General features: G+C 51.5%; 1 protein-coding gene across 3 annotated transcripts in view; it reads right to left on the bottom strand.

Moving 5' to 3' along the window:
* Nucleotides 1-436: 436 nt before the first annotated feature.
* Nucleotides 437-13,211, bottom strand: part of SLC9A8 (solute carrier family 9, subfamily A (NHE8, cation proton antiporter 8), member 8) — a 78,528-nt gene continuing 65,753 nt past the window's right edge. For all 3 annotated transcript variants that reach the window (XM_011928825.1, XM_011928827.1, XM_011928826.1), the window contains 5 exons: nt 11,773-11,855; nt 8,470-8,581; nt 5,476-5,696; nt 2,825-2,971; nt 437-1,917 (listed from right to left, as the gene is read on the bottom strand). In XM_011928825.1, the coding sequence (XP_011784215.1) occupies nt 1,810-1,917; nt 2,825-2,971; nt 5,476-5,696; nt 8,470-8,581; nt 11,773-11,855 (671 nt within the window). In that variant the 3' untranslated portion in view covers nt 437-1,809. The remainder of the gene's footprint in view (nt 1,918-2,824; nt 2,972-5,475; nt 5,697-8,469; nt 8,582-11,772; nt 11,856-13,211) is intronic.

A 13,211-nucleotide genomic window follows, 5' to 3' on the forward strand; every position in this document is an offset into this window, starting at 1 on the left:
CTGGCAGGGGCGCAAGAACAATCTGGCCTCAGATCCCTGCCCCCACTCGCCCAGGGGCAGGCAAAGGTCCCCACCCTCTGACTTCCTCTCTTCTCCACTAAAAGGAAATGGTGGAGTCCAAAATTAAGCAAGGCAATGGCTCAAATTATGGGGTTGAGAGATTTAAAAAGATCATATTTTAGCTCTATCAAGTACAAATTTACTTTTCATGCAAAAAGTAAACAGCGTGCTTCCTGCCCGGCTGGCCTGCTCTCACTTCAGGGGCAAGGCGAGGTGGCAGGATCGGGCCTGGCCTCTTGTTCCTGGCACGGGTCCTGAGGTCAGTCCCTCCCGATATCCGGAGCCACACCGTCTGAGGTGGAAGAGATGGAGATGCGTTTGCTCCAGCCCAGGGCTCATGCTGGCCCACTGTGTCCCCAGAGAAGCAGGAATGCACATGGTGAATTAAACCACCCCAGGGAGCCAGGTTCCAAGGCTCCCTGGGACCCAGAACCACATACGGAAGTTGGCAATGGCCCTTCGATGAGCTGAGCAGTTTGAGGCTTGTCAAAGGGGAGGTGAGGAGAGGATGCGAGTCAGTGACTCCATTCCATCTGGACATGACTGACAGCTCCTCACCCTGAGATGGCTGAGGGGGCCGGGCCCCTGGGACAGGGCTGGGGTGTGTGTGCGTGGAGCATCTGCTTCTGGCTCCACGTCGGGGTGGGAAGGGGGAGCACTGGGTGCTGCTGCTCTGGCCCCTGCCCCAGTGCTTTGGGGACCCTAGCATGGGTGACAAACGGGATCCAATGTGGTAGGGAACTGGGAGAGGGGAAAGAGGATGGAACCCTGATTAGCAGCGAAGATGGCAGCAGTGAGCAGACACCGCAGGGCCTCGGCACAGTGGCCTCCGGTTAGACAAAAGAACAACTGAGTATGGGAATGGTGGGGAGGGAGATCAGATGGCAGGAGGTGACTACGAGGCTCTCAGCACTTTGCTGTAAAATGCATGAATTTAAACCTAATTAAGACAGCAGTTGTGGGCCGGCAGAAACCCTGTGCCTCTAGCTTTTCCCTCTAGAGGGCGCTCTGACCCTGCAAGATAAAAGCCTTGGGTTGCAGCTTGCAGGGGGCTCTAAAGAAGATACCAGAAGGTACCAGTGTAAACATTCAGAAGATGCCCAGAGAAGGGCAGCAGCCGCCTGCTGTCCAGGGAGACAGGCTGAGAAGTGCCAATCAGGTAAAGGAAAAAAGGTCATTCCGTTTCTCTCCCTCTGTCTGAGGGAGCACAAGAAGTATCACCAAGGGCAGCGGGAGGTTTTCAAGATTTCTAGGCTCTGCCACTTAGGTCAGAATTGTGGCTGTGGAGGCATCTTGATGACTCAAAGGCAGGTGGCTGAACCCTGGCTCTTCCAGTCCGGCGGGGGCAGGATGAAGGCAGTGGCTGGGGAATGGCATACCTGTAGATGGGTGCTCTAGGCAGGGGGCCACAGGGGTCCTCCAGGTGGCGGGGTAGGTGCCCCAGCTTCACAGACGACTGGCACCTGGCCCCGTGCTCCCTCCCCTCTGTGGGCCGACGAGCCACACTGAGCAGAGGCTGGGCCAGGGAGGAGTGGGGAGATGACAGTTTCCCAAGAAGTCACCTGGCTCCAGAGGCCTGGCAAGTTCTGGTCTAAGGTGACTCTGCAGCCAGTACCTCGCCCCGCCCTCTATGTCCGGAGTCCTGAAGGGGCTGCTGGATGCACGCACCTCTTCGAGGCCCCCGCTGAGTGTCTGTGGGCAGCAAACGCCCATCCTGGGCCTGCCTGCCTGAAGCCTTGGCACCTGGCGTCAGAGCAGCTCCTGCTCGTCGTCCTCGGAGCCGGAGGGGCCCTGGCGTACCTCCTCGTACCACTTGTTGGTGAGAGTTTTCATCTGGATGCGCCCGTGGTGCAGGTCCTGGGTCGAGAGACACAACCAAGCCGTCGGGGGCAGGGCCAAGGAAGGGAGGGGAGGCTGCTGGGTGCCTTGGGTGGGGTGTCTGGGGAGGAGGTAGGAGGTAGGGTGATGGCCACAGGCAACTTCAGTTTCAATTGAACTGAGCTGGGATCCTTTGTGGGGGTGGAGATCACAGGAGGTGTCATTCAGGAAGGAGGCAGCGTGGCATGAGGTCGAAAATGTGGTGTCTGGAGTCAGACACACTTAGCTCTGCTCCCAATTATGCCCGTATTGGCTGTGACCTCACGGGGTTACTGCACCCCCTTGGGCCTCCATCTCCTCAGCTGTCAGGGAGACAGCTGCATCCACTGCACGGGATGCTGGAGAAGGAAGCAGTTGTGGTCACAGTCACTGGAGCTGCCTGGCTCCGGAAGAGCGCACACACCGGCAGCTATCAGGCCTGCCCGAGAATGGAAAATGGGCCTGCACAGAAACAAAGCAGGCAGCCGCAGGAAGAGCCCCACCCCTACGCAAGGCCTCCAACTAAAGAGAGGCCAACAGCGCCCCGAGGGACAGAACCAGAGGCCTGAGCTGGGGGCAGCCTTGGGCCACAGCCTGAGGTCCTGGTGTGTCTGAAATTCCTCAGCTGATTCAGTAGCTGATCGATACCCCGTCTGTCATCCAGGAAAACCAAACTGTGTTAACAAATCTATTAGTAACCTTGCCCTAAACGTGGCAGCGAAGGAAAAACAGCAGATGTCGAGTTCCACAAGCATGTCCAGCCTCCAGATCAGGAGGCGGCGGCCTGGCGGGCCCACGTGAGACTTTCTGCCTCCCCACTCTTCCTCCACCCCACCCTGGGCCACCGCAGGTCCTGAAGGAGGCAGGCAAGGGACCCCCAGAAAGTGTGGCCTGGCCAGTATCCCACCTCCTGCGTCAGCCTCCGAGTGAAGAAGGGGTTCAGGTACTTGGCGTCCAGCCACATGAAGCCTTTGAGGTCCTGCCGCCTGATGTAGTGGGCCTCGTACTCCTCCTCCGTGAGCTCCGACAGGTGCTCCGACTCCACAGTGTTGCCCTGAGCAGGGAAGAAAGGCGGCCCGACGGCCATCAGCGGGCACCATCGGGGGCACCTCTGGAAGACCCCACACCACCCAGGCCGCCAGTGTCCCCAATCCTAACTCCACTTGACCATCAGTGCAGGGTGTGACGATGGGCAGCAGACAGCCTCCTGGGAGCCCGCGGGGAGGCAGGAAGGTCCCTCAGGGCACAATGGATGCCCAGGACCCCACCTGGGACAGCTAAAACAGAAAGACTGGGCTGGGGCTTGGTTTTTAAGCTTTTCAAGCTTTTTGGGTGATTCTATCATGCAACCAGGACCGGAACTGCTGTTCTGGGCTTTTCATTAGCAGCAAATCGCACAGGGAGGCTTTTTGTCTCTCTGCCTGTGGCTCTATTAGCTAGGACTCCACTGTGGACAGGCTTCTGCCAATCAAGTCAGGAGACGAGAGGGGATAGGGATACATCCTGTAGGAATTGGAGAAAAGGACCCCATGTGGAGGGGAGGGCCAGAGGTGAAGAGGTAGGAGCAAAGCAGACAGGCTCTGAGTGCAGCGCCCGTTCTGCTGCAGGAGCCTTGGTGGGGCCACAGGTGCAGGTGGTGGTGGGGGTGTGGGGGAGATGGGTGTGGGGCAGGTGCAGGGAGGGGAGATGAGGGCAGGGGAGGGGAGGGCATTTAGATGCTGTGAAGCAGTGGTTGTCAAACACTGGTCTGTATTAGAATCTACCTGGGGGGCTTGTGAAACCACAAAATACTGAGCCCACCGGAGCCACCTGCAGAGGTGCTAATTCAGTAGATCTGAGTGGGCTTGGGAATCTGCAGATCTAACAGGTTTCCAGTGATGCTGCTAGTCTGGGGACCCCATTTTGAGGACTGCTGATCAGTGTGGTGGTGAAGAATGCAGGCTCGGGAGACAGCCCGCAGCTGTCTGATCTGATTCTCTTGGTGCCTCAGCATTCTCATCTGCAAAATGGGTATAATGAAAGCACCAGTTTCCAGGCAGGCTATTGGGACAATCTGAAGGAAAATGCAAGCACATTGACTGCCACAGAAAACATTCCAGAAACTCAGCGGTTCATCCTCAGAGGAGCTGTCCTGTTTCTGCTAGTGCTATGCTTCGCCAAGCGTGTTCACAGGATTGGCTGCAGCAGTACTACCTGGCAACTTGTTAGAAACGCAAATTCTTAGCCTAGGCCACATGGTGAGACCCTGTCTCTACTAAAAATAAGAAAAAAATTAGCTGGGTGGGGTCACGCCTGTCTGGAGTCCCAACTACTCCAGAGGCTGAGGTGAGAGGATTGCTTGAGCCCAAGAGGTCCAGGCTGCAGTGGGCGGCCACGATCGTACCACTGCACTTCAGCCTATGCAACAGAGTGAGCCCCTGTCTCGGAAATAAAGAAGAAACACAAATTCTTTCGGACCCCATGCCAGACCTATGAGATGCTGGTGACAGACCCAGCAGCCTGTGTGTAGCAAGCCCCCCACCAATTCTGATACCCAGAAAGACCTAAGCTAGAGCTTTTGTGAAAAACAAAAAAGTTGGTAGATAGGGGTTGGGGGCAAAGGGCCTCTTAGTGTGATGGAAGTTCTGCAGAGCCAGGCCTCACAGCCATCTGGAACTTTCCTCCCAGCAGCACTGCACTGGCTGAGGGGCCCAGTTTGGAGACTGGAGGCCATGGTCTTGCCAGCCCTGACTCCAGGGTTAGCCGTGGATGGCCACGTGAGGACTCCTGAGCCTCTGATGACTGATTAAAGTTACTGAGGCCTAGCATACGGGAACTAGAAAGAGATGCATGTCCAGAAATGCATGATTGGTAGGGAATGCTCTGGGCTGGAGCCTACAGCAGCCTCTGCTTTGGTCAGAGGGCCTAGCTTTGCATAGAGGTCCTGAGGGTGAAGACAGGACAGGAAGGCAGCTTGGTGGCAGGGGCAGTGGCTTGTAGGAAGAAGAGGTGGGCAGGCTGCAGAGCCTCAGCTCTCCCTACAGCTGGGGCCTGGGTACCTCCAACCCCACACCATATCTGTCCTTGGGGGAGTACCCCTCTCAAGGGCCTCACAGCCACTGCAAGCCGTCCTCCCCTCCTCAGGCCCCTAACAGGTGGTTTTTAGTAAAACCATACTGGGGAATGATGGGATTTTGAAACCATCAAACCTAGGCCCTGACAGGTGTCTCAGCTGCTGGAAGGGCAGAGGCACTGCTGGGAGAGTGGCATAGGCCCAGACTCCTGCGGTGCCCTATGGAGCTTCAGAGAGGGAGCAGATGGGGTCGCCCACAACCTCCCTGGCTGCGGCAGGTCACAAAGTTGCCAGACATCCCCCCCCTAAGAGCCATGCTTCAGAACTCAAGTTCTGTCACCTCCTTCTCAGCGGGGGATGACCGGTGTGTGTGCGTGTGTGACGTGTGTGTGGAGGTGCTGGGCATCCTCAAAGCAAGGCTCATCTCCCCATTTCCTGACAGTGGGGACCATCAGCTGTGCAGCAGGCCAGCCCCCGGCCCCACCCCGCAGGTGCGTGATACTGACCATCTTCTCCGTCTTGCTGAGGTTGACGTCCTTCTTGTTCCTGCGGCGTGCCTTGGCATCCTCGATGTCCATGAGGCGAATAAGGGGCATGGTGCTGCCGCCCAGCAGCAGGATGGTGAAGAGCACAATGACGATGGTGGTGGTGCCGATGAGCTGCCGCTTCTCCATGGGCTCCAGGTCCAGGTGCAGGCTCAGGGCGTAGGGGATGGCCCCCCGCAGGCCTGGGGGACAGCGAACAGCATGAGAGGACATAGTGAGAAGGCAGCAGCTTCATGGGCTGGCTTCCCTGGAAATCCACCAGCCCAACACCGCAACCAGCCGATTATGCTAATGGCTCTGCTAAAGGGCGTGTGCTTGCCCTGTGGGGCTTTGGGGTGTAAAGAGCAGGTGGCAGAGATGTAGGGACCACAGACTCACCTCCGTGCCCACTTGGGCAGATCAAATGAGGTGGCCTGCCCCAGCTACAGAGCCCCAGGTGTGGGTGCGGGAGGACTTATCAAGCCTGACGCTCGTGTCCTGGAAACTGCAGGACAGCTGCTGTGGGCTGAGCCCTTCCTGTGTGTGCACCAGGCCCGGGCAGGTGCTCAGCGTGCAGAGCATCACTGGATCTTCACAGGAATCCTCACCGAGCAGCGATACTCTTGTCCACAACACACAGATGAGGGATGGAGGCCAAGAGCAGCATGGCCCGCCCACGGCCACTCATCTAATACCCACAACAGCACAGGATGCAGTGTGTCCAGCACCCCTCCTATCTCGAGATGCTGCCCCTGTGGAGGCCCCTGGTGGCACTGATGGGGCTGTGGGCTGCTTAGGTGGTAATGAGAGGCTGGCTGGTCCCCTGTGAGGCTACTAGGAAACAACTGAGGGGCATGGACTGAGCTGGGAAACAGCACTTTCCTCTCTTAGAAGCTTCCTGGCTTCCTTGGCGCTGTACTGAGGGGACAGGCAGTCCTAGCCCCACCCTTGGGGAGCTCCTAGAGCAGCTGGGAGACACAGCAAATGAGGTTTGTGAAATGGTACCTGGAAGAGAAGGTGGGAGGGTGGGGTGTAGACAGCACCAGGACCTGCCCCAGACAGGAAGGCAGGGAGGCTCACATCACCATGGGGTAGGACAGCCAGACTGCTGCAGGCCAGACCCAGATGGGGAGACGGCAGGGCAGGAGCAAAAGGCACGTAATACAGAGACATGGCAAGGACGAGGGACTCTCAGCCTCTCTAAACCTGTCACGGGCCAGAGGATTCAGTGGCATGGCACATGTCATGTGCTTTAACAGCAAGTGCTTAGTACCAGTTAGCCAGGCCATGGGGCAATTCAAAGCAAGATTTCTTGGGCAAGGGAGATGCAAAGGCATAGGGATGGCGGCATCTCCACGGCATCCGAACAGGCAGCTGGAAACAGGAGTACGGATCCCAGAGGGAGGTCTGGGTTCGTGGGAACGGCTTTGGACTAGGTGGAAGTCAAGGCCAGTGGATGGGTGAGCGCACTCAGTGAAGTGCAGAACACACAAACAGAAGCGGGGCTGGGGCCAACTCCTGAAGAAGCCGCTATTTGAGGGGTCAGTGAAGGGGGACGAGCCCAAGGAGACACCAAAGAAGAGAAAAGAGGAGCTTGTCCCAGAGGCCAGGGAAGAGGGTGAAACGGTCCTCATCAGAAGGCAGGGGCGGTGGAAAGGAGGTGGGCTAGGACGGAGGCGGACCCCTCCCCTCCAGGTCTGGCTGCGGGAGGTCACTGGTGACCTGCCAAGGCCAATTCCTGCCCCGTGGACAGACGGTGAAGAAGTGGGGAAAATGAGCGAGCATGGCTCACTCGCAGGGGTCTGGCCATGGTGAAAGAGGCGTGGATGCAGCGGCGGGGACGTGAGGAGGAACTCTGGCTGAAGTTCCTGGTGTTTTGTAGGAAGGAGGAGAAGCTCTGATTGCTTAAATGATGATAGAAGGGGCCGGAAGCAGACGCTTGTTCGGTGCCCCTCGTTGAAGATCCAGGAAAGCCTGGATGGAAACCCACGGAGCAAGAGCCCAGGGAGCCTGGGAGAGAACAGGAGCTGACAGCCCCCGCCATTTCAAATACACTCCAACCTTCCCTGTAACACTCTCTTACCCTCGTGCCCCCTTCCCAAATAGCTCACATCACTTCAAAAACCTCTGACACACTTCTGCAACCACTTTACAAAGCAGTTTGCCTCACTGGAAAAAGAGATTAGGAAAAAAATGAGTTTTTCTCACCATATATATATGTATACATACATAGACATATACGTACATATATATGACACATATACATTTTTAAACATGGCCTTTAGAAAGAAGAGAAATCTGAGACAAACTTGCAGATATGCCTTTGGATAAAGAACATTATAAAGTATGTTGCTAAAACTCAACCCACACGGAAAATACTTTAATTATAATATTTAAGCAAGAAAGCATAAAGAACAGTATGTATTGCTCAAAAATAAATTTAAGGATGCCTATGGATCCAGTTCTTTAGAAGCAAAGATTTATGAAATCATTTCCATCCTTTAAAAAGCGATTAAACAGCAACTGAAACATTCAAATTAAACTACCAGAACTTTGTGACTTAAAGGAAAAATATCCAAAACTAACATAAGGTATGAAACAGTTTCAACTTTCACCTTTTCTACCTTGAGTCCATTATTACTTCAGCCTAGAAAACCCACGGAGAGGCACTGAGTCACGCCCAGCTGCGTCCTGGACTGCACTGTCCTGTCCAGGGGAGAGTGGCAGAAATCTCAGCTCTACCTCCAGTGGTCACGTGACCCTAGGCATGTCCTTTGCCCTCTTCCAACCTAGCCTCGCCCACTTCATAGCACCATGGTGAGGGGCACCATCTTGGTTGCAGTAGGTGCCATTAGACGGGAGTATTGATTACTTGTGGCTTTGCCAAGGGCGCTAGCGGAGAACCACGGCTCTCTCTGTGTGGGGCGTGCTTTTAACAGGTATTTCTCCACCCCATTTATTCAAGATTTGACTTACCACTAAACCACATGATGAACATCATCTTCGGTGTGATTTTATGATCCCGGAAGAAATTCAGGAGGTAGGAAAGAGGGAAAATGTTTACCGCTCTGCCAAATAGTACAAGCACCTGTTGATAGCAACAAACTAAGTCTTAGGTGAAAACATCTGGCTCTTCACGCTGAAGCTTCTTGAAGCTGTTGCAGACTGTGTAACACATCCAGTACAAATGCAGCATTCCCCTCGTTCCCCTCAGCCATAAAAGACACGAGCAACACCATGCTCGTGAGAGACCCAGCATGGGCGTGCTGCCAGAGCTGCTGGATTCTATGCATCTAGGAAAGGATAAAGCTTTGTACGTTACCTTTCTCAGTAGCCAGAAAAGAGAACTGACGAGGTATCAGGAAGGGCATTAGTAATGACAGCAGAACAAAACTGAATGCCAAGAGGCTGTACAGAAGTATTCACAGATTAGTTTAAGGACAACCTGACTTCAAAGGCGCTCCTCCTTGGGACAGGCCTGCATTGATCATTCCAGCCCTAAGGGGACAGATAAGGTGTTTCTGCCTCTCCCTCAGGGAAAGGAGGGCAGCTATGAAGGGCCTACCCATGCATGGAAACACTGCTCTCTGAGCAAGAGGAACGCAGAGGTAGGGTCTACAAGGAGGCCATATGCCCTGGCTTAGCCGGCCAGCTGCTTGCTGTGGCTTTTGGTTCCTCTCCAACTCCAAAGGCATGTTAGTCTTGGCAAAGTACAGCTTTATGTAAAGTTTACATCTTTTGTTGTTTGTTTGCTTGTTTTTTTTGAGACAAGGTCTCGCTCTGTCTCCCATGCCGGAGTACAGTGGCGTGATTGTGGCTCAATGCAACCTCAACCTCCTGGGCTCAAGTGATCCTCCCACCTTAACCTCCCAAGTAGCTAGAACTACAGGCATGCACCACCATGCCTGGCTAATTTTTTAAACTTTTTAGTTAAAGATGAGGTCTTGCTATGTTGCCCAGGCTGGTCTCAAACTCCTGGTCTCAAGCAATCCTTCTGCCTTTGCCTCCCAAAGTGCTAGGATTACAGGTGTGAGTCACTGCACCCAGCCTAAAGTTTAAATCTTATCCAAGCAGATTCTTAGGACATTTATTACTTTACTTTCATTTTCTTCATCTTGGTTCTTACCATAACTACTTGAAAAGGATGACACAGACATATACAGCACATTCTTTAGGCTTTCGGTTTATTCCTTTAACAAGCATGAATTTTACAGTATTTTTTTTTTTTTTTTTGAGATGGAGTGCTGTGGTGCGATCTTGGCTCACTGCAACATCTGCCCCCCAGGTTCAAGCAATTGTCCTGCCTCAGTCTCCCTAGTAGCTGGGATTACAGGCGTGTGCTACCATGCCCAGCTGATTTTTGTATTTTTAGTAGAGACTGGGTTTCGCCAAGTTGGCCAGGCTGGTCTCAAACACCTGACCTCAGGTGATCTGCCTGCCTCAGCCTCCCAAAGTGCTGGGATAATAGGCGTGAGCCACCGTGACTGGTCAAGAGTAAATGTTTCCAATCATCAAACATTTCTATGCCAGACAACATGCTGATCATTTTACATGCATTATCCTGCTAAATTTAAATCCTTGCAAAGGTCTTATAAAGTAGGTATTATTATCTCCAGTTTATAGGAAAGGGAACTGAGGTATAGAGAGATGAAGTAAGTGGTCCAACTTGACAAGGCAGGAAGTAATGGATTCAAGCCTCAAATCTGGTTCAGACCCCAAAGCCCATGCTCTTGACCACTAAGCAGAGCTTACAGGGCAGGAACTGCAACCCATCTGAATAGCACAGGCCATCTCCACTAGCTGCAGGGCCAGCCTGGGCCTAACTGCTTAGAGAAAACTGAGTTGTCACCCCAGGGCATCCTCTCATTTTCCTCCCAACCTGTGGCTGAAATAGTCACTGCCCTGTTTCACCCACTGAAATCCAATCTTCCATGCCTACACTGGTGTTTCAGGTTTGATTAAATGTGTCCCCTTTTACCCAGTGGCCACACTAAAGGCTATTATACTTTTTTTTGAGCCAGAGTTTTGCTCTTTTTGCCCAGGCTGGGGTGCAAATGGCGTGATCTCGGCTCACTGCACTGCAACCTCCACCTCCCGGGTTCAAGCAGTTCTCCTGCCTCAGTCCCCCGAGTAGGTGGAATTACAGGCGCGGACCACCACGCCCAGTTAATTTTGCATTTTTAGTAGAGACAAGGTTTCACCATGTTGGCCAGGCTGGTCTCGAACTCCTGACCTCATGATCCACCAGCCTCGGACTCCCAAAGTGCTTGAGATTACAGGCGTGAGCCACTGCGTCCAGCCTAGGCTATTATACTTTCAGTAAACGACTTTTGCTACTTTTGCTGCTTTTTTTTTGCCCTGAAACCTGAGTTTGGAGGACAAATAACAGTGACCAAGAGCAACGAGCTCTTGCTGACTGACAGGTGGAAGTACCCAGGTTGCAGGAAGACTATCTTATAAACAGACAAATATAAATAGACAAATTTGAAGAAAACTGCAGTAAGAAGTACATAATAAACTATCCAGAAAAATTAGGAAAGAGAAAGAAATCCCAGCTCTATAACCACTGTGAACATGTGGCTACATTTTCTTTACATACTTTCTTTTTTTCTGTGCATAATAGTTTTACATGGTTATGGTCAATTACATATTCAATTTTGAAATCTGCTTTTACCTCCTCACACAAAAACCTATAAACCTGTACTTTTATTTAAAGACCATAATATTCAAGGCCATTAAAAATCTTAAAAAATAAGACTGGGCACGGTGGCTCATGCCTGTAATCCCAGCACCTTGGGAGGCTGAGGCAGGTGGATCACGAGGTCAGGAGTTCAAGACCAGCCTGACCAATATGATGAAACCCCATGCCTACTAAAAATACAAAAATTAGCCGGGCATGGTGATGTGTGCCTGTAATCCCAGCTACTTGGGAGGCTGAGGCAGGAGAATCACTTGAACCTGGGAGGTGGAGGTTGCAGTGAGCTGAGATTGCACTACTGCATTCCAGTCTGGGCGACAGAGCGAGACTCCATCTCAGAAAAAAAAAAAAAAAAACCTTAAAAAAGTCCTTTCTGGGGATATTTATTCACTTAATTCTACCCCTGCCGCCTTAGTGTATGTTTGTGATTTTTTTTTTTTTTTAACAAAAGAAACTTTAAACAAAAAACTCTATGTAGCTGTTGACTTTGAACAGTTAACAGTTACATAAACGAATCCAGAACATGTGTTTATTGATCTACAAATAAGTAATTAAATAAAAAAAACAAGGAAAATACTTACTATGCACCAGATGACAAAGGAAATTTCAAACTTGTGAGGAAAACTAAAAATGGACAGGCCAAGAAATGCAAACACACATGTTTCTGAAACAAACCAAAGAATGGATTATTCAACCCCAATGATTTCATTCCAATATGGTACTAAACTGTTAAGCAAGCAAACATTCACAGGCAGAATCCAATACAACACTTTCCTTATTTTCTTGAAAATCCTGCAGCCAATATCTTGGCCAAACCTGTGCTTAAATTCTCTTATTCTTTTCTACTACATAAGCAACACGTCCCTGGTATTCAGAAATCTCTTAATGTAATGAGTCAACTGTCAAATACTTCTGCAAATAAACGCAATCCCGCCCAGGGAAGATGGAAACACATGAATCTGCCGATCTGCTGAACACTGTCACTAGCTAGGGTCCCCACTGTGGCAACGTGGCCAAAATTCAGAGCAAATGACTGCGACGCCACATGACAAATGTGAAGGGGTCTTTGGTTAACTTCCACATGATTAGCTTAATATATTTAACATTGCCACAAGGTTTAGAACACAGCTCACACCCAGCAGGATTTGCAGAGTGAGACTCATTGCTAACTCTTGGCTCCACTCTGCAAGCCAAACAGAGCCCAGTATTTACTCTCTGTTACACAAACTTGTATATCTTAAGAAAAAGCACCTTATACATTTCTAATACTAGGCTCTCTGCTTAAACTGTGATGTCCCTCAGAATAGCATAATGACTAAAGAGATTAAAACTGTATATATATATTTTTTAGAGACAGAGTCTCACTCTCTCTCCCAGGCTGGAGTGCAGTGGCATGATCTCGGCTCACTGCAACCTCTGCCTCCTGGGTTCAAGCGATTCTCCTGCCTCAGCCTCCCGAGTAGCTGGGACTGCAGGTGCCTGCCACCACGCCCGGATAACTTTTTTTTTTTTTTTTTTAATAGAGACGGGGGTTTCACTGTGTTGGCCAGGCTGGTCTCGAACTCCTGACCTTGTGATCTGCACACCTTGGCCTCCCAAAGTGCTGGGATTACAAGCATGAGCCACTGCGCCTGGCCTAAAACTGTATTTTAAAATAGCTGATCATGAGGAGCAAGGCTGTTTTACATTCTAACAATGTTTTTCCTTTGAATGGTACCCAAGTTTAAAACAAGTCCACAAGCTAGACAGTTTACCCACCCTCCTCTCTTTGAAATTTTTTCTTGTCTAATATTTGTGTGATCTTTCCAAATGAGCACATTTAGAAGACATTCAGATCTAGTGGATGCTTTTCCTTGGCAGCATCAAACAAAGCCCCTTCACATTTGTCATGTGGCGTCGCAGTCATTTGCTCTGAATTTTTGCCACTTTGCCACAGTTGAGACCCTTGCTAGTGAGTGTTCAGCCAGCAGGCAGAATCGTGTTTATCACGTTCCCTGGGTAGGATCATGTTTTTTGTTTG

Source organism: Colobus angolensis, unplaced genomic scaffold, assembly GCF_000951035.1.
Source record: "Colobus angolensis palliatus isolate OR3802 unplaced genomic scaffold, Cang.pa_1.0 Scaffold8, whole genome shotgun sequence".
NCBI lineage: Eukaryota > Metazoa > Chordata > Mammalia > Primates > Cercopithecidae > Colobus > Colobus angolensis.